This window comes from Alosa pseudoharengus, unplaced genomic scaffold (genome assembly GCF_046254945.1).
Source record: "Alosa pseudoharengus isolate Yale_2024_CS ecotype anadromous, Long Island Sound unplaced genomic scaffold, YU_APseudo_1.1 YU_APseudo_1.1_scf_19, whole genome shotgun sequence".
In the NCBI taxonomy this organism is placed as follows: Eukaryota; Metazoa; Chordata; class Actinopteri; order Clupeiformes; family Clupeidae; genus Alosa; species Alosa pseudoharengus.
Window position 1 is genome coordinate 23,487,413 of NW_027468657.1, and position 21,475 is coordinate 23,508,887.

Here is a 21,475-nt window from a genome sequence, read left to right on the forward strand (position 1 = left end):
AAAGTCCTCAGCGCTCCATCTGATCCCTGAGCATTCTCATCTGATCTCCCCACTCTTAGCACAAGCCATTAGTGACCGCTCCAGTGAGGTGCATTTGTATGCAAATATATGTGAGTGAATTACCATACTCAACCCCCATCCCATTACCTCAATGGAAGAGAAGTCTTTATCGAGATTTTCAAACTTCAAGGTCAGGTGAATGCAATCAAAGGACAGAGCGCATTAACTGTGATATCTGACAAGCCAAGGACCCTGCCTGTGCTAAGAACAACTAGAGGATTACAGTGACCTTGAGGAAATGGGGGAGGCTTTCTCTATCATGCAAGGGATCGCCATAATCCTCCAATGCATCACTGTGTGTGTGTGTGTGTGTGTGTGTGTGTGTGTGTGTGTGTGTGTGTGTGTGTGTGTGTGTGTGTGTGTGTGTGTGTGTGTGTGCAGTACAGTACGGTAGGCTCTCCACTCGCACTCATATTAATCTGAGGAAATCTTTCATTTAAATTCTGTAAGGCGGCGAAGGCCATTGTGAAGGGAACAGTGCGACCAGACCAGAGACTTTCACTCAGAGCTAGCACTGGCCAGTATATACTGTAGGGGCAGGCGCATAGAGGAAGTGTAATTAGCATCTTTACTAGACCACAAAAAGCCCACGGGTGCTTTGACGTACTGTATCACATGGAATTTACTGACAGCTGATGACAACAATAAAATGAATCAAAAGTTTAGCGATCATGAAAAAATACAATACATGATCAAAAGAGGTCAACAAACAGCAAGATCATGCAGGGTAGTATTTCTACTCCATGTAAAAAACACTCTAATCTAGCAGGGAATTGGACGATGTGAAAAGTGAAAGTAACACATTAAAACATTAAAAAAAGTAAAAGTAGCTTTTAACGTGTTTCAAAGAAGCATAACTGGTGATCTGAATACTGTTTCTGTTGTTTCTGAAAGTTTCTCCTCTTGATGCACCTCACCACAATCTGGATACCTGGACAGTGACACCTATTTTTCACTACAAAACGTGTGCTGCATTCGTACATACACGTAATCAATGGTTTTTAACACTCAATGGTTTTTCTCCTCCCATGTTTGAGCATGATACTCCCACTTTTTCCTCAACCTTCCCATAAATGTATATGCATGAGTTAAAAATAGCGCAGCTTACACATTAGTTCTCCTGTGCCAGTTAAAATGTGTTTTCATTCATGTGCAGTCTGTTCGTACTGCACATACCAATGCTGTGCTTTAAGGCCCATATAAAGCATGAAGCAGGTGCCATGTCCTTAGTACATTATTAATAATAATACATTGTTATATATATCTATGGAAACCATGGGGTCAGTTTGGTCTAACATTTATATTGGAAGCTAATGCTTTGTCAGGGTGAAGCTCTAGCTGACACTGCAGACTTAGAAAACAGCATGGGTGAATGGTAGTGCATTTATAAAGTTTAAGGAAGGCCTAGCCTAGCATCAACCCTTTGTATGCAATATCAAAACAAGTTCCCCCAGACATAAAGACTTATATGGTCTGTACACCATTGTTAGAAATTCATAACGGGGTCCGGTAGACATTTCATAACCTAAACCTCTGTAACATAAAGGTAGTGTGTTGTGTGCAGAATGATGTGGAGATACAGGATGCATGTACAATATCTGGATGTAATGGGAGTGTGACTGGTATATAGAGAGACCCACCTTTAGACCTCTTTTTGGTTTTCGTTCTCAAGGAGGTGTAGTGAAAAGACTAAGGGGGATGAAGAAAGACAGAGAATTTATTTCAGCTTGTTGTATAGTGTGTGTGTGTGTGTGTGTGAGTGTGTGTGTGTGTGTGTGTGAGTGTGTGTGTGTGTGTGTGTGAGTGTGTGTGTGTGTGTGTGTGTGTCTTTGTGTGTGTGTGTGTGTGTATATGCAGGTGAATACACATGTTGGTTAGTGATGTGTCCGTGGTACTCAACTGTTCCATCACTGACCTTTCTGCCTGATGACCCTGTTTGTCTCTCGATCGCAGAGACACTGTACCTGCTGAGAGAGAGAGAGAGACAGAGAGAGAGAGAGAGAGAGAGAGAGAGAACCTCTGTAAGAATACTACAGATGAATGGTGCAGAATCATCAGTGACTGACAGCACAACAAACCCACGCATCCGCGGGGAAATAGCAGCAGTCTGGGGTGGCCCGGGGGATCATTATATTTCATTATATTATTATGCTGGTGGCAGATAATAGTTAGTCATATCTCTGTGGTAATCAATAATTGGATCTGGGGCAGAAGCTTCTAGAAAATCAGATATTGTATTATCGTACTCTGTAGAGTTCCAAAAATAAACAGTGACAATGTGTGCGTGCATGTGGCGTGTGTGCGTGTGTGTGTGTGTTACTATGCACTTGTGCCCTTGTGGAGTTTGTGAAAGTTCATCACTATGGTAACACACTTGGGTTGAGTGATGGCAACAAAGGAGCCAATAAGTGGTGTGTGTGTGTGTGTGTGTGTGTGTGTGTGTGTGTGTGTGTGTGTGTGTGTGTGTGTGTGTGTGTGTGTGTGTGCGTGTGTGAAACCTGAACTCACGTGTCTGTTGTTTCAACTCGTAGTGTGTCCCCAGCTCTCTGCTGCTGTAGAGGGGAAAAAGAGAGAGAGAGAGAGAGAGAGAAAGAACGAAATAGAAAATAAAAAAAGAGAAGAGGGGACAAGTAAGAGAGGTTAATAAAATATAAAAAAACACACATGCACGTTTATGAGAGCGAGAGGCGGTTGAGGGGAGCAAGGTCAACTGTGTAATTTGATGTGCGGTTTACGAGTGCTGAGGTGGTGGGATCCAATCTGCTGTCACAGTAAAGCACACCGGCTCTCTCGGTTGCACTAGCAGGCCTTTACTGCAGCCAAAGCTGGGCACGGCTACTGTGGCTGCAGCAGCACTCAGCTGTAAAGTAGTGGCAACACAATCCATAGCCATAGACTGTATGAATAATTGTGCGCACACAAGAGTGGTGGTTGCCGTCCAGCTGCGGCAGTTAGCACCGTAATGGCGATTCTCTCTCTATTTGTTAGTTATCACTTCTCACTTGCATGTGGTGCTTCAGCTGTTGATGCTTTGGCACAAACACAATGTCAAATCCTGTGCCAAGGTATTAATAAATGTACAGTTGAATGAGAGAGAGACTGATTAAAAAAAGGGAGAGACAGAGAGAGGGATCAAGAGAGATAGAGAGAGAGGAGAGGAGAGGAGAGAAGAGAAGAGGAGAGGAAGAGGAGAGTAGAGGAAAGGAGAGGAGAGGAGAGGAAGAGTGATGTCACAGTGGTCCTGTGGCTGCCTCTATTCATCAGCATCAGTGCTCATAATCTAATTCTGCTCCGTCTCTGACAATCGCCTCTCCTTCAACACAATGCAATGAAAAGGATTTGATGGGGTTCCCAGGTTCACTTCATCGCCTGCAGCACAAATGATTCCTTCTCTCTCTCTCTCTCTCTCTCTCTCTCTTTCTCTCTCTTCACCTGAGTGAGTCACCAGACTCTGTCGCCCTGGCTTGTGTGATCTGTTAGACTTCGGACAGCTATCCCGCCCTCGTTAGGAGAGCCAGTGGGAACTGTTTATGGCCATTAGGCCTCGCTGTGAAGGTGCCGGCCCAGCGTAACGAGCCAGAGTGTGTCAGACAGATTAAACTGGCCTCGACTTTCTACGGTCCTGAGTTTCTGGACCAGGAGGGAGAATGCCTGGGTGAGGGAGATTGGGCAGTCTGTAGTCTGTCTGAGCTGTGGCACTGGTGGGAGTGTCCCAATCATGCACAGGCCCAAGTGTCTGAGTGGACTCAGGCTCAAATGGCTCCCGCGGGTCCTTCACTCCCAATCTCTCTCTCTCTCAATTTCACTTCCTGTCTCTCTCAAATGTCACCAAAAATAAAAACGTATAAACAAACTTTAAGAGGTGACCGACTGTCTGTCTGACAGCCTCTTGACCCAGTATCTGGATTCATGGAGAGGGGCACTCTGGGTAAAAGCGAATGTCTGACTGACCGCTCACATGGGTGCTGAGGAGAGCCAGGCATGGAGACTGACCGCTCACATGGGTGCTGAGGAGAGCCAGGCATGGAGACTGACCACTCACATGGGTGCTGAGGAGAGCCAGGCATGGAGACTGACCACTCACATGGGTGCTGAGGAGAGCCAGGCATGGAGACTGACCACTCACATGGGTGCTGAGGAGAGCCAGGCATGGAGACTGACCACTCACATGGGTGCTGAGGAGAGCCAGGCATGGAGACTGACCACTCACATGGGTGCTGAGGAGAGCCAGGCATGGAGACTGACCACTCACATGGGTGCTGAGGAGAGCCAGGCATGGAGACTGACCACTCACATGGGTGCTGAGGAGAGCCAGGCATGGACACTGCGAGAGGAAACCACCCTGGGGGAGGGGACACTTCAGCTCTGAGGCTGGAGTGCTGCAGGTATTGACTGAGGTGGTAAATTGATTCTCTATACGCAGTGCTGCTGTTCACTTAAACCACACCATGTACCCTAAAGACCATTGTGTGTGTGTGTGTGTGTGTGTGTGTGTGTGTGTGTGTGTGTGTGTGGTTGTGTGTGTGTGGCTGTGTGTATGTGGCTATGTGAGTACAGTGGTGTCCTAGCATTTCTGTGTGTGTGTGTGTGTGTGTGTGGCTGTGGCTGTGGCTGTGTGTGTGTGTGTGTGTGTGTATGTGTGTGTGTGTGTGTGTGTGTGTGTGTGTGTGTGCGTGTGTGTGTGTGTGTGTGTGTGTGTGTGTGTGTGTGCGTGCGTGCGTGTGTGTGTGTGTGTGTGTGCGTGTGTGAGGACAGTGGTGTCCTGGCATGCCTGTGTGTGTGTGTGTGTGTGTGTGTGTGTCTGCTGTCTGCTCTCACAACCCCAGGGCACCTTCATCACCTCCCAGCCCGTCTGCACATCTCGAGCCCGCCGGCCTTCATTAACTCACCATGACACCTCACACCTCACACACAACTCACACATTTACACTGCTTGTGTAGCTCTACATGTATGTGAGTCTTTCTCTCTCTGTGTGTATGCATGTGTGTGTGTGTTTCTCCTTCTGTGTGTGTGTGTGTATGTGTGTGTGTGTGTGTACAGTAGGCATGTGTGTGTGTGTTTCTCCTTGTGTGTGTGTGTGTGTGTGTGTATGCATGTGTGTGTGTATGCATGTGTGTTTGTGTGTGTTTCTCCTTCTGTGTGTGTGTGTGTATGTGTGTGTGTGTGTGTGTGTGTGTGTTTGTGCCTGGATGGATGGTGTGTGTGTGTGTGTGTGTGTGTGTGTGTGTGTTTGTGCCTGGATAGATGGATGGTGTGTGTGTGTGTGTGTGTGTGTATGTAAATATGCTAATGTGTGAGGGTGTGTTTGTGTGTCCATATGTGGATGTGAATATGCTAGTGTCTGTGCCTGTGTGTGTGAGCATGTGTGGATGTGTTGATGTGAATATGCTTGGGAGTGCACGCATATGTGTGTGTGTGTGTGTGTGTGTGTGTGTGTGTGTGTGTGTGTGTGTGTGTGTGTGTGTGTCTGACAGCGATGTGTTTTGACATGACTTTCATTACAGAGTCTCATCTCGAGTCTCTCCCTCTCCTCAGCACCACTGGCATCCTCTGCGTGATCTGATTCCTCTGTGCCCCAGGCTTCTCTCTTTCCCCCCTTCTCTCTTTACATCCCTTTTTTCTCACCATTTCTTCTCTCTCTCTCTCTCCCTCTCCAGCACTTCTCTGTCTTTTCTCTCACCAATACTCTCGCTTATCTAACTTTTTTCCCACACACTTTTCATCTCTGTCTGTCTCAGTCTCATGTGTTCTCTCTCTCTCTCTCTCTCTCTCTCTCTCTCTCTATCTGTCTTTTTTTCCTTTTCGCACATTCTATAATTCAGTGCTTTTTCATCGACTTTTTCCTCTCACCCTCTCACCCCTCCATTATGTTGTCTGTCTGTGTTGTGTGTGTAGGTGACAGATGCATGTCCAGTCTGGCTCTTTCTCTCTCACGTTTGCAGTGTACACACTAACAAATAAGTCTCTCTCTCCCTCCCTCCCTTTCTCTCTCTCTCTCTCTCTCTCTCTCTCTCTCTCTCTCTCTCACATTTGCAGTGTACACACTAACACATTTGTCTCTCTCTCCCTCCCTCCCTTTCTCTCTCTCTCTCTCTCTCTCTCTCTCTCTCTCTCTCTCGTCTCTAGGGACCCTCTTCTGATGCATCTTCTGTGTGAGGCTCTCAGCAGCACGCCCCCTGTATCCTACACACTTTGGCCTGACAAACAGCAGTGTCCTGTCTGTGCATGTGTGTGTGCTGCACACCCCATGGCGGATTGAACATGCCCCCTCCTGGAGCGAACGTGCCCCTGCTGGATCCCACCGCCACAGCACCCACCCCACGGTGTGTCAGTGACCCCCATCTCTAGACACACACTGTGCTAACTGGCTTGTGTGTGTGTGTGTGTGTGTGTGTATGTGTGTGTGTGTGCATGTGTGAGTGTTTTTTGTTATGTTTTTGTAAGTGCGTAGGAGTCTGTGTGTGTGTGTGAGTGTGTGTGTGCATGTGTCTGTGCCTGGGCCTGTGTGTTTGTTGTAAGTATGAGTGCGTGTGTCTGTTTTCTGTAAAAATGTGTCCGTATTGTGTGTGTGTGTGTGTGTGTGTGTGTGTGTGTGTGTGTGTGTGTGTGTGTGTGTGTGTGTGTGTGTGTGTGTGTGTCTGTGTGTGTGTGTGTGTGTGTGTGTGTGTGTGTGTGTGTGTGTGTGTGTGTGTGTGGAGCAGCAGATGGGTCTGGGAGCCCCGGGCCCCTCTCTGGACTCGCTCTAACCCCATCTGACATCATCGTTTGTGGGTCAGAGAAAGAGACAGGAGTGCAGAAAACAAAGGGAGAGAGAGAAAGAGAGAGAGAAAGAGAGAGAGAAAGAGAGAGAGAGAGATGGAGGCAGAGAGAGAGACAGATGGAAAGAGAGGGAGAGAATGGGAACAAGGAAGATGGAGAGATGGAGGGAGAGAGGGACAAGGAAGAGGAGCAAGATGGGGGGGGCAGGTAAGATGGAGAAAAACAAAGGAAGAAATAAATAAACATAAGATGAAAGGAAAGAAACTGAAAGACTAAGAACATGTGGATGTGAAAAGAGAGAATAAATGATACAGGTAAGAGTATGAATCAAAGAGGGAAAGGATCAGACATGTGTTGTGTGTGGAGAGGGAAACTACAAGAGAATGAACGACTGATAAGAGAGAGAGAGAGAGAGAGAGAGAGAGAGAGAGAGAGAGAGAGAGACACACACACACACACAAAAAGAAGGATAGCTCCTGCATGAAAAAAATGAAGGGATGACAGGAGAGGAAGGGGACAGAGTGATGGATAGAGAGTGTGTGAGAGAGAAGGCTAACTCCAGCATGAAATGGTTTGCATGGCAAGAACTCAGGCAGACAGCACGTGCCTCAATCAGCAGACCCAGAGAGAGACTCACACATGCTCCAGTACACACACACACACACACACACACACAAACACACACATTGGCCATCTCTTTTGGACAGCATGTCACCTCCAGCAGGTTTTTCCAGTGTCCCCTGATCTAATACCAGATGATAAGAAATCTCAGTGCAAAAAAGGGTAGCCAGTGGAAGTTCAAATTAGTGAAATTCATCAGATAAATAACTTGCCCCTCTGCAACCCCTTTTCCATCGCTGGGCAAAAGCAACACAAATTACCGGGATAGAGTCCACGGAAAACGCACTCGCAAATTCAACTGACATTTTTTTGACAGACCTTGCTAAAGGCTAGCCTGGAGAAATCTTGGCAATGGAAGCGAAAGAATGGCCCTGTACTCACAAGATAGAGAGAGAGAGAGAAAGAGAGAGAGAGAAAGAGAGAGAGAGAAAAAGAGAGAGAGTGCTGCAGGACTGCTGGAGCTGCACGAGTTCCTATTTCCAAAGGACCATCTCGGCCCAGCATGGTTTTCACAGAGTGGGGAGATGTGCCCTGTGAAGCTGACCTCGGTCCACCTCCATGGACTCTGTACATGCTAGAAAAAAACAACCAAAGGCCCCGCAGAAGCACAGAGTGTACCCTACCCGAAATAGACCATTTCCAAAAGCAGAAAGTGAAATACCTGGAGATGTCTGATATTGGAACTTCCACGTGGTTGTTTGAGGAGAGAAACCTCAGTGTCACTGAAAAATATTCCCTCTTTGGAAATGTACTAGCAAATATAATTGTTATGACAATTTAATTATGTATCAGTGACTCATACATTACTGCTGACAATTTCAGGTGCGTGTCAAGTGGATGCCAGGATGGCTCACTGAATGACTATTCCATTTCACTGAAAAGAGCCCTGCAATTAACACACCAATGATGAGTACTTCTGACAGGAAAGCTCAACCCAAGATCCCATCATTTCAGGCTAACTTTGACACTTGGATGTGGTGCAATCTGATGCTGTATAAAACATCTGTATGAATTCCAGGGGGGGGGGGGACTGTCAAAAAATTGTCATCCTGGAGTTCAATATGGTTGTATGAAAGGGGGAGGGTAAAGGGAAAGAGGAAAATGATAGAGAAAGAAGAGAAGGAGAGAGAGAGAGAGAGAAATGACTAACTCCTGCATTAAAATTATTTGTTATTATTAGAGCTCTGCCAAAAAGCATGTGATTACCTTTTCCTTGCTCCGACCAAGCCATGTAACAGACACACTGTACAACATGTAGAGATGTCATATTTCAAGAGGTGAAACAAACAATCATGAACCAAATATGTGCAGGGTCTCTAAAGCTGCGTAGAGTAAGAGTGGGTGAGTCAGGAAGTACGCTGCATGATGAATGGTAAGTGAGTGTGCGAGTAAGTATGCTGAATGGTTAAGGGTACATGCTGCACAGAGTATGTGAATACAGTAAGTATGCTGAATGTATGCAGCACAGAGTAAGTGAATACAGTAAGTATGCTGAATGTATATAAGTATAAGTATAAGTATAAGTATATATACTCTTTTGATCCCGTGAGGGAAATTTGGTCTGCATTTATCTCAATCCGTGAATTAGTGAAACACACTCAGCATATAGTGAACACACAGTGAGGTGAAGCACACACTAATCCCGGCGCAGTGAGCTGCCTGCAACAACAGCGGCGCTCGGGGAGCAGTGAGGGGTTAGGTGCCTTGCTCAAGGGCACTTCAGCCGTGGCCTACTGGTCGGGGTTCGAACCGGCAACCCTCCGCTTACAAGTCCAAAGCCAGTAGGCCACGGCTGCCCCTTAAATATGCTGCACAGAGTAAGTATATGTGAAAAAGTATGCTGAATGTATATGCAGCACAGAGTAAGAGTAAGTTAGTGTGCTGAATGTATATGCAGCACAGAGTAAGAGTAAGTTAGTGTGCTGAATGTATATGCAGCACAGAGTAAGAGTAAGTTAGTATGCTGAATGTATATGCAGCACAGAGTAAGAGTAAGTTAGTATGCTGAATGTTGATGCGGCACAGAGTAAGAGTAAGTTAGTGTGCTGAATGGTGAAGTGCAAGTAGCCGTGTCCTGCTGAGAGTAGTGCGGGCCCAGACTCACGTGGTAGAAGGGCATGGTGTTGTTCTCGGACAGGGGGAAGGGCAAGCCCTCGGGCGGTGGTGCGTCCAGGCGCACGTTGGACGCCAGCAGCGAGGGGCTGATGGGAAAGCTGGGGCTGCTGGGAGTCTTGCTCTTCTTGCGTGAGCGGCGGCTGGTGTCGCGCTTGCACTCCCGCCCCGGCTCCCCCTCCTCCTGGATCACCAAGATCTTGTCGTCGCTAAGGTAACGCAGCAGCGAGGTGTCCGAGTCTGAGCATGCGAGAGGAGAGGAGATAAAACAAAATAGCAGCGCAAGGATTGACGATTTAAGGAGTTAGTCTTACCCAACTTGACCCCAGGAAAAAAAAAAAAAAAAATCCTCAAAGTCTTACCCAACTTTCCGCACTCACACACTCACTTTCAGTATTTGAGATTTTTTTTTTTTATCTGTGTTGAAAAAGGGATTTCTGAGATCTTGTGAGCCCAGTTTCACGTCTCCCTAAAATCTTAAAAATCATCCATCCTAATGTCTATGACACTCATTAAAAACAAGTCCATCTTAATCTCCCTTGCTGTGTGGACACATTAGCATGATGAGCATGCGCCGGGTGCCACTGATCTGTAGTGAAACATACTGAGGCCTGAGAGGGAGGTGGTGCATGTGGTGGAGGGCCCTGAGTAGGAGCCTGTTTTTAATTGATGGAGCAGGAGGAGGAGGAGGAGAGATACTCTCAGCTCCACCTAAAGCCTGCCGTCCTCAGGGGGAGGTCAGGCTCAGGCTGGACTGGACTGGACTGGCTCTCCCCTCAGCTTCATTCATGAGACGGTCTGATGAGAGGAAAGAGACGGAGCGGAGCGACTGAGGACAGACAGACAGACAGACAGATAGTGAAGAGCAGGAAAACAGTACAAAGAGGTAGAACAAAGAAAAAAAGAAAAGTCCTTCGTACCATCTTTTCAATCCAAAAAATCTCAATGAAGCCTAGAAATAACCTCTCATCCATGTTTTGGATTACTGTTGCTGTATCCAACCTAAATATTTTGATGTGGTTTTTCATTATTCTCAGTGTATGCTGACAAATACTTCAACGCATCAGACACATAACAAGTCCCACACATAACATAAAGACTCAAAGACCACTGATGAGTCATCCAGCGTCATTAACTACTTATTCCTGTAGTTAATTTAGGGTCAGACACACTTCTTCCTACAAACAATGACTTCTGTGTCGGTGTTAAAGTCTGTCAGTCTGTCAGACTAACAATGATACATGCCTGAGGGAAACCGGCGGCCGCTGTTCGAGGGGGTGTCTTTATTAGTTAACTTTAGATTCATCATATAATTCATTTTATTACATAAAAATCGTTCAATTCTTCACCCAAAGACAACTGCTGTTAAAATGAAGCGTCCTTGTTTTCACCACAGCCCATTTAGTTTAGCTAAAACGATGCTCTTACCAGTTGAACAAAAAGAGGCAGAAGGCATTTCCTTCTTCACCCAACAGCCCCCTCACCACCCCCCACCCCACACACACATACATATCCCCCCACAATATGGATGCAATCTTCTGAGTAATTGCTGGTCTGACATAACAGGTCCCCCTGTGCCGATTACTGGAGTACAATCCATTTCTTATCATCGCCGCCGAGAGCTCCGCAAGCCGATTTCAGCAGCGGCTTCTCCTCATTCGGTGAGATGTGTGCCGCACGGCTGTCCTGAATGATAACCCATATCCTAGCAGAAGCCCTAATGAGAGGTTACTCTGCTAATGACTTTTTGGCATTTATTTCTACCCCCCCCTATTCTTAAAGTGAGCAGTGAAATTACAGCTGGTGTAAGAGATCTAGGCGGCTAAAAGCCACATCGGAAGTGGCGGAGACAAAGATGGGGTAGGAAAAAAATATATATCTATATATGTGCTGCTAAACCCAAAATAGAAAGATGAAGGGTGAGGATCAGGGACCAGGGTTTGAAAAGACGGGATCTGTCAGCTTTTTAGGGTGAAAGAATTAGGTTTCAGACCAGAAAAAAAGAGCTGAAGAGAGAGAGATAGAGAGAGAGAGAGAGAGAGAAAGAGAGAGAAGAGAAAGAGATGTGATAAAGAAGAGATGAAGGCAGTAGAAGTCAGAGGAGAAGCCTGTAGCCAGTATTTTCTTCTGCTTACTCCAATGCAGCAGCCCACACTTTCATCTCAGGCCAAGTGAAAAGGACCTTTGATTAGGCCTAGCAGTGTTCGCTAGCCCACCGCCTTAGGACAGTATCTCATAAATAAATAAACAATACTGTCCTAAATGGTAGACCAAACAAAAAATAAAAAGACAATAATAAATAAATCAAATTGGCCCTTACCGAACAGGGCTGCCTTAGCTGGCAGTACAGTTTAAATAAGTTATGCTCGCTAATGTCGCTAACACTAAAGTGGCTAACGCTAACATTGCTACGCACGACAGCCTGCGTGTGCACATGATCAGCTACGATTAGCCTCAGATGAACCCTGCAGGATGTTTTTTGTGCTTTTTTGCACTAGAGATTTACATAATACAGCGCAGCTGTAGGAGTTTACAGACTCCTAAACCGAGGTTGCGGCCTCGGATGAAACCTTGTTGCTGTGCATCGAGCATAAATTAGAGTCATGTTGAGCACAGTTTATGCAATCAGCTTCGCTACAGAGAAGCCCCGGTGGAATTTTGTGTGATGATAGAGAGGAATAAACTGAACAGGTTATTACAGGACTTCATACTGTGAGCGGGAACCAATCAGAGATCAGGGTTAGATAATTCACCTTCACTGACGGTAAGTTTCGCAAAGTTATTACAGATGAGAGGCCATGTAAATTCTCCAAGGATTCCAAGAGCCGTTATAGTTCATCTCTAGAGTAAACATTTTGTGCCTTTTTATCCAAAAAAAACACGCCTTTTCTCTTTCATTCGCTGACATGCAAACACACGGTAGGCTATGATTTAGTCTTCCTTTTCACACAACCAGGTACAACATGACACACAATGGTTCAAATTGCACATAAAGCCAAGCATAATGCAAAGCTAAAACAAAATGTAATAAAGAAATGGAGGAATCAATGCTGACTCAAGGCCAGTATTGAAATTCATCTCATTTGCTTTATATACACAAAGTACATACTGTTCTTGTATGTGCATGAGTTTATGCCATGTTTCTTCTTTCTTTCAGTTTGTGCTTGTTTATGCAATCATCTGTGTAATTGTTTGTATGTACAGTGCAGTGTAAGACAGACAGTTTCTGTGTGTATCAGAGAGTGCGTGTGTCTGTGTGTGTGTGTGTGTGTGTGTGTGTGTGTGTGTGTGTGTTTGTGTGTGTTTGAGTGTATGTGCATTTGAGTGTATGTGCATGACTACTACTTCAACCCTCCCCTTGACAAACTGTGAGTATTGATTTCTTTTTTCTTGCGATGGGGTACGACAGGATGTCTGTGGCCAACAACATGACCTGGGTCACTTCCTGTCCACAAACCACTGATCCAGGGGTCAGGCTTTAACTCCCACCCACTCCATTTCCAACCACAAAAAAAAAAACCTAACCCCAGACCAGTGGTTTGACACCAGGAAGTCCAGGCTGGCCAGCAGCAGAGCAGTGGAGGTGGGGAAGGGACCATCATCTGGGGGTGACCCACCTCGGCTGCCCCTCTTGTACATATTGGGCTCCTTTGCCTCAGCCATCCAGTTGTACTCCGCGGGCATCGACACGGGCCTGAGGTCGCCTGGGAAAAAGAACCCGAACCAGGAGGTCACCGTGATGGAACAGGGCAACTTTATTTGGGGTATTTGGGGTACTTGGAGAGGGGGGGGGGGGGGTAACTGACACGTGAAAAGGGGATCAAGTGGAGTCCAGAGCAGACCCAGGCCATGAAGTGTTTGATTCAATTCAAATCCACTTTTCAGTGTTTGATTGAGCATGCCTGGGGCCTACTATTGCTGCCAAGTCAATGGTGCTCTCTCTCTCTCGTCAGCCTCAATCAAAACGCTCAAGGAGTTTGAACTGAAAATAAAATCGATCATGAGCCCAGGTCTGCTTAAGGGTTATTGAGGGAGTTTTATACCCAGAGAGGGAACGACTACCAAGCCAAATGTGCAAGGACAAGAGGAGGAGTGCAAGGAAGTGAAGGAAAAGGTCAGGAGAAGATAAATCGAGCATGTGGAAAACGGAGACAGACAGGAGAAATTAGAGGGAGGTAAGAATAGAGACAGACAGACAGACAGACAGATAGATAGACAGACAGACGATTGTGCTTGCTTGTGTGATTTGACGTGTGTGTTTGTGAGCCATGAGAAATTATGTCCATGTGTGTTTGTGTGTTTGTGTGTGTGGGTGTGAGAGAGACAGAAAGAGATAGAGAGGTGAGACTGAAAGAGAGAGAGTGAGAAGTGCAGAGTGCGACCGAGGTGTTGTCTTCCATCAGGTAAGCATCTGAACAGTGACTGGGAGGGAGTGCATCTTGTCTCGGGAACTGCTCTATTCCATCTGGAGGCCTTCCCGTGGTCCCCCATTGGCAGGCTGATGCGTGTGTGGGCGCTGGCGGCCCCAGGGGGCCTCGTCACAGAGACAGGGGCCACAGCGAGTGTGACAGGCCTACTGAGGAGGGTCTCTTTCAGCCAGACAGCTGATGGTCACCACAGGCTTTCTGCATGTGAGCTTTGACTGTTGTCTTTGCTCGGTTTGTGTGTGTGTGTGTGTGTGTGTTTCTATGTATTTGTGTGATATATACGTTTGTAAATGTCAGCGGCATTTCACACACACAGTGCAATGTATGAAATGCAAGTGAACATGTGTTTGCATGTTGGTCAAAGGAACTGTCTAATGTGTGTAGGATCATGTATGTGAAAACGAGGTACATGATTAAGTAAATGCTCTTAAGACTTAACCCTCACACACACAAACACACATGCGCACACACACACACACACACACACACACACACACACACACACACACACACACACAGAGATCATGCAAGAAAGGATGCATAGCAGGAATAGCACATGCCACAGGCAAATTAAAGCACAAGGGCATTGACACACAACAGAAAGGGCAACTGGTTAAAGGTTCAAAGGTCGCACCGTGGGTTGGGGTCTTCTCTCGCCTGCGGACCCCGGTGGATCGACCCCTGTCGTACTCAGGGCCAACGGGGACACCCTCCCCCTCCATTAGCGAGTAGAACTTGCCGCTCTCCTGGTCCAGATAGTAGCTCAGGGACTCCGTGCATTTAGAGCTGGACTTGCTCATGCTGTATTTGCCGATGTTGTCACAGGACATTATGCCCATCTCGTCTCTGTGAGTGTGTGTGTGTGTGTGTGTGTGTGTGTGTGTGTGTGTGTGTGTGTGTGTGTGTGTGTGTGTGTGTGTGTGAGAGAGATAGAGAGAGGAAGGAAGGACACAAGAAAAAAGGGTGGGGGTGAGAATGCTTACATTGCGTTTGGAATTGCCAAACCTAATTAGCTTCATTTAATTAATCTCACAAGAATAGCTTGATTAGTTTACTTTCTTTCGTTATTCGTTATTTACCCACACACACACACACACACACACACACACACACACACACACACACACATACACACACACATATATATATATATATATATATATATTTGGGACATTCACTTAAGAACTGGGATTCATAAATATATGTATACAGTATATTTTGCCATGAAACCATGGTTAATTATTTCCCTGGATGTAGCTTCATCATTTAGTTCATGCTGACCAACTCAGACTTAAGAACCATAACTCCAACGAGGGACTACTTTTTTGCTTCGGTCCAATGTGATTTGTAACATAAACAGTATGAATCTGTTTATCACCATTTGTAAATGTATATTTGTATATCCGAGTGAAAGCCATTTGCACCCGGAAACTCTGTCACAAAAAACACTCTGAAAATGTCCTAATTTGCAGTAATGTCACAGTAAGAGTTTCAAAGAAACCCCCTAAATATGATACACATGTGCCTTAGACTCTCACAATGCAGTATGTATGAAATACATATGAACCTGAGTTCATTTGAGAAACTAGGAAAGACAGGGACGAGCACAGCGAGGCGGGGAGGGAGGGAGGACTTGCCTGGCCCCGTAGAGTCCAGAGACGGGGGACAGGATAAAGACGTCCTGCATGTTGGAGCCGTCGATCTGAGAGGCCATTGTGCTGCTAGGGGTCGTGGACGTACTGGTGGAGTTGGTTGAGATGGGCTGAGAGAGAGAGAGAGAGAGAGAGAGAGAAAGAAAGAGAGAGAGAGAGAGAGAGAGAGAGAGAGGAAAAAGGGGGAATGGTGAATCAACATATACTAAACCAACCATGTAATCTGAAATTGTACTTATAAGGAGACATAAATATCAAAAACATAAGAAAGAGAGGTACAGAGAGAAGTACATAAGCAGGATTTAAAATGGTAAAGATATATAGACAGATATATAGATAGATATATACAGTAGATAGATATATAGATAGATAGATAGAGAGAGAGATAGAAAGAAAGAGAGAGAGAGAGAGAGATATGATGTGAATGAATTTAGATAATTAAAAACAGCACTATATTTGTCTGGAGTTTGCATCTATTTCACCAACTTCCCAAAAAGCTCAGATGAAGACCCCAGAGGATTCAAAGGTATCAAGAGACCCTCTTAGCCACTTCCTGTTATGGCCTGAGAATTAGGGAGTGTGCGGCACTTCTCTCCTTTTGCATGGCCTGAGAATTAGTCATCATTGTGTGCGTCACCCAGCATCAAACACATACACATACACAGTCAGCTTACATATTCCAGGCAACACACGCACAGACACACAAACACAAACACACAGGTAAAACACACACACACACACACACACATCTGTCTCTCTCTCTCTCTCTCTCTCTCTCTCTCTCTCTCTCTGTCTCTCCCATTTTCTCCGATGTCACATCGTTTACACCTCTAAAAGTGCAATAAAAGAAGACAGTCCTAATCAAAGGGCCTTAAATGGTAAGTACATTTGGGGACAGTAATTCACAGAGACGTCTGGCTCTGGGCAGTCCTAGAGGGTGTCTGGACGCCGCGAGTACTCTCTCTGACAACCATCAGCTCCTAAATCATTAACGGGGGGGACTCTCCAGCCAGCACTTATTTCCAAGGGCCTGGGGTGAGGGTGAGGGTGAGGGTGGGGGTGGGGGTGGGAGAGATTCAAGCCAAGTCATTGGGATCAATGCCGCCAATGCAACAGTAACAATGGAGTTGGAGCTCGTTGCCACCAATTCTAATGAGGCAGGTTATTAACGAGGGGAGAGAGAGAGAGGTAATGAGATGAGCGAGAGATGGAGAGAGTGAGAGAGAGAGAGAGGGGGGAACAAGAAAGGGAGACAAAAGAGAGAGACATACTGATATGGAAAGAGGGAAAGTGACAGAAAAACAGGAATCGAGAAAGAGAAAGAATGCATTGGCTTAGCAGCATATGATGTATCGTGCTAATAAGGCATATAGAGAGAGAAGGGGGGAGGGAGAACCTCTAGATTCCTTTCAGACACAACGGTAGCACGACTGATGAGAGGGTTCTCCCCTTCTCCAGAGCAACCACACGCACAGCCATAGCAACCAAGTTGCACTTGAGGATGAGGGAGCTGAGGCGGTAACCAAGGAGGCCATGACGACCAGAGAGCATCCCAATTAGCATGGCGCTCACGCACATCCTCTTAACAACCAGGATCTGTGTGTGTGTGAGTGTGTGTGAGAGAGAGTGTGTGAGTGTTTGTATCTGACAGCATAGATGAGTATTTGTGTGTGTGTGTGTGTGTGTGTATGTACATGTGCATTTTGATACATGTGGAGACTGTATATGTATACATCCATGTGTATAGGCATGCTGCAAGCTTGTGTGTACATGTGTGTGTGTGTGTGTGTGTGTGTGTGTGTGTGTGTGTGTGTGTGTGTGCCCTCCACTAATGGCTGCTCTTTGCGATCAGCTGGCTGTCTTTGGTGGCAACGTTACAAGGGCAAAATGAATTGATTTTTTTATTATTTGCTTGGGTTTGATGGCCTCTATATGGCCACTTTGTTCCACAGTGAATTAACTCCACTGACACTGATGGAAAAAACACCAGCCCATAACACAGAGGCTGTCAAAAGAACTTTCAAAACTATTCTCTCTCTCTCTCTCTCTCTCTCTCTCTCTCTCTCTGTGTGTGTGTGTGTGCGTGTGTGTGTGTTAACGAGAGACTGCAAGCTCCCATTCCACATCCTGTCTCATAATTGGGATGAGTTGAAAAGTGGCTTTTGGTGTTCTCGTTTAGTGCCATCTAAATGATTTAATTACCAAGCGGAACTGGAAGTGAACTAGATCAGTTTGTCAAGGTGAAAGGAGACGTGCACCGAGGCACCCAAGGTGAAGAGGGGAAAGAGCTGTACAAGGCCCTCTTCCTCCTCCTCTAATAAAAGTCACTGATCTAATAAGATCTGTGTGGGTGTGGGTGTGGGTGTGTGTGTGTGTGTGTGTGTGTGTGTGTCTGTGTGTGTATGTGTGAGAGAGAGAGAATATGTGTGTGTTACTCCATCTATTTCTAACTGTGTCTGTGTGTGTGTGTGTGTGTGTGTGTGTGACTGTGCATCTGAATGGTGTAGGGTAGAATCAGAGTAGATTAGAAGAGTAGTGGTTTGCATGGAGAGAGGAATCACAGCAGTAGAATCGCCGTAGTGTAAATAGTAATCTCTTCATTATGCTTGTGGTTGTGCGAGAGAGCTATGTAATTCTGACACCGTGTCTTACACACTGACACTAAGATTACATACCATGGAAAACACAGAGAGAGAGAGAGAGAGAGAGAGAGAGAGAATAACACAGGAGAGCAATTGAAGTCTGGATAAAACAGCACTTAAAACCTTTAGCAGTCTTCCCACCCACTCTCACACACTGACAGATAGAAACACACACACACACACACACACACACACACACAGAGAGAGAGCGAGAGAGAGAGAGAGAGAGACATACACATACACATACACATACACACACACATACACATACACATACACATACACATACACATACACATACACATACACATACACATACACATACACACATACACATACATTGACACAAAGCCAGAGCCCACATCCCCCAACACTCAATGTTAGTCTAGCATTTAGCAGTATTACTATGTTGCTAAGTTACCAGCATTATGAAGTTCGAGTTGTTTTTATGTCTGATTCCTTAAATTTTGAACTAGACCGATTTTCTCTACAGTGAGTGAGTACATAAGCAGACATTTAGAGCATATAACAGGTTTAAACCTATATTATAAAAAAATTAAAAATAGGGTTACAACACAATATGTTTTAAAACATACTGAAATATGCAATGAACATAAGGTCATTGCTGTATTGCATATGATTGTATGAGTTGGTCCATGTCTTGTATTAGACTACAAGGATTGGAGGGCACTTTGAGGAGAGAAACAACAAGCTCTCACTCAAGAAGTCCGTTTAAGAGGCACCCGAAAGACCTTTCTGGGACAAACTTGGTGAGTACATCTTGAACTGGAATCAGTCTCTCGGGTCTGTTCAGAATTTTCGCCTGAATGTCTCTCCTCCAGCTACTCCAGAGGCTGAACTAGATGACTACACCCCCAGATGCACAAGTCCATATTGAGACATGCCAGACAGCATACTCAAATACAGTCAACTTTACCCATACTGTAAGCTACTTTTGACTAAGAGCTCCTGGCAAATAGATAAACTGAAATGTCCTTCAAAATGTAGATGAGTGGCTTTAATGAAAAGTAAAAAGGGTATTTAAATAAAACATCCAAGGTATACAGTATATTAAGTATGCACTGTATGTAAGGACTACACAAGTGCCAACCACATATGGTTCTCCTGTGGTAGCGCTGAGGCCTAGCCTACTTCTCTACTTCCCTACCTCTACAGGGCAAGCGCTAAATAATGAATAGCGAATACAGGCTGGTCCCAGAATAGCAGCCATTTGGAAGAAGTAATAATTCATTATGGACGCAAAAGCATCAGACAATAACGCCGGCGAAACGGCGTCATGAGAAGTGACAGGACGTGACGGAGCAGAGCGCGGCAGGAGGGGGAACGAGACGGATGCGAAACAAAGAGGATGTGGGTGCTTGGGGCTCTTCAGCTGCGGCCTGCAGTAGCCCTGGAGGTCCAGAGAAAAGGCGCTGGAGTCTCCCGCCACACTATAATCATTCCATCAAAAAATCCGTATGAATCGGAGAACAAACCACTTATTTAATCAGTCTGTTTTCAAGTCACAAAACGCTGTTATGTTATTATGTTTTTATCTAGGTTTCCTACAGTGACATATTTGGTGTCAGTGCATCTCATAGGCCTGAAATAAGCAGGGGGCTGATTGCAAATTGCCTGTTGCGGTACCTCTCTGATTCTGTCTGTCTAAATTCCTATCCATTCTAAATTACCGTGCTTTATGAATTCCCATCCTCTGAGCGAGGATCATCTGAGCATCATCTGAATATTGACTCTGTGCCATTGTTTGGCCTTTCATAAACGAATCCCTTCTAAAGCGAAGCATTTAGCCCTCAAATAGTCAGGATTACAAATTGCCGGGGTTCGGACGAATGACCTATTTCCTGTGGATTTGCACGTGCCGGTTTGTGAGATAACCACCGGCTCTGCTCTCAGATGGGCACGACAACACGCAGAACAAAAATACCTCTTATCTGCCCAAAATCTCAGCCTATTCAGGTGAACATCATTTGCTCAGTGTAGAAGGAGAGAGAAGAGCGAAGAGAAGAGAAGAGAAGAGAGAGGGAGAGAGAAAAGAGGATGTGAGTGAGAGAGTGAGAGAGAGAGAGAGAGTGGCGCAATGGAAAAAGTTTTACTTTGCGTCGGGTTGTTCCATAAATATACCATTTGGAGGGGGGGGGGTTATGAGGGGCAAGAGACGAGGGGAAGGCGGAGGAACACGGCTGTTGACAGACTGCATTAACCCGAACAATTACACCAAAACCCAGCGGAGCAGGAAGTACGGCACGAGACACGAGAACGTCTCAACAAGCCTCCTGCGGCCGTATAAATTATCCAGCCAAACCGCCCCAGCCCCCCAACTCTGGTGAAAAATTCAGCATGATGCTTTACAGGGGGCAAAGCACTCGCTCGCTCACTCATTTCCCTCCCATCCCGCTCATTTTGGCGAAGTGACAGCCACGCCCGCAGCTGGCGTTTAAAAAGCGTGTAGCGATAGAGCGCGGAGCGCCCCGCCGGAATGACTGTGAGATGAGCAAAGGGGGACCACAGAGAGAGCACATGGCACAGCACTGGCCTCCAGCCATCACTGGCAGGCGGAGGAGGAGAGTTATGGAGGTGGTGGTGGTGGAGGTGGTGTGAGGAGAGAGAGAGAGAGAGGAGAGAGTAGGAGAGAGAGAGGAGAGAGAGATGGAGAGAGAGAGAAGGAGAGAGAGAAGGAGAGAGAGAGAGAGAGGAGAGAGAAGGAGAGAGAGAGAGAGAGAAAGGCAGATGGAGGAGACATCTCTGCAAACATCCCAGATGAAGACAACAAGGCAGTTTATAAGTAGACACATGGCTGCTGAGCCGATGATTGCTTGATGATGATAAGTGTATAAGTGGTACACTGATTTGACATACAAAAGTCAGTGGCAGAAAGGTCTTATGGCTTCTGATTCTGAGACTTGAAAAATTTGAATATACACTTGTACATCTACAGAATATCTGCCAAAACAAAACCGCAAACTATTTTATGTCACGTATTTCCTTCCAGTTTGTAGGTCTTACTTGCAAGTTCTCCATTTACAATGAAGGCACACATGCTGCAGGTATTATTACACCCTAAATCTACAGCAGAGAGGCGGGAGCATCACAGAGATATGAGACGAGGATACTGTAGGTTGCTGAACGGCTGTCAGTATGTGAAAAAGTGCTGTTGTACAGTAAATGGCTAAACATCCAAGA

The 21,475-nt window shown here is 45.8% G+C and overlaps 1 protein-coding gene across 1 annotated transcript in view; it reads right to left on the reverse strand.

The window, feature by feature from the left end:
- Positions 1–21,475, reverse strand: part of LOC143133158 (connector enhancer of kinase suppressor of ras 2-like) — a 103,498-nt gene that overhangs the window by 12,525 nt on the left and 69,498 nt on the right. Inside the window, exons 10-16 of the mRNA XM_076292929.1 lie at positions 15,618–15,742; positions 14,615–14,826; positions 13,171–13,257; positions 9,546–9,793; positions 2,569–2,606; positions 1,976–2,024; positions 1,701–1,749 (exon numbers count right to left, since the gene is read on the reverse strand). Coding sequence (XP_076149044.1) covers positions 1,701–1,749; positions 1,976–2,024; positions 2,569–2,606; positions 9,546–9,793; positions 13,171–13,257; positions 14,615–14,826; positions 15,618–15,742 — 808 coding nt within the window. The remainder of the gene's footprint in view (positions 1–1,700; positions 1,750–1,975; positions 2,025–2,568; positions 2,607–9,545; positions 9,794–13,170; positions 13,258–14,614; positions 14,827–15,617; positions 15,743–21,475) is intronic.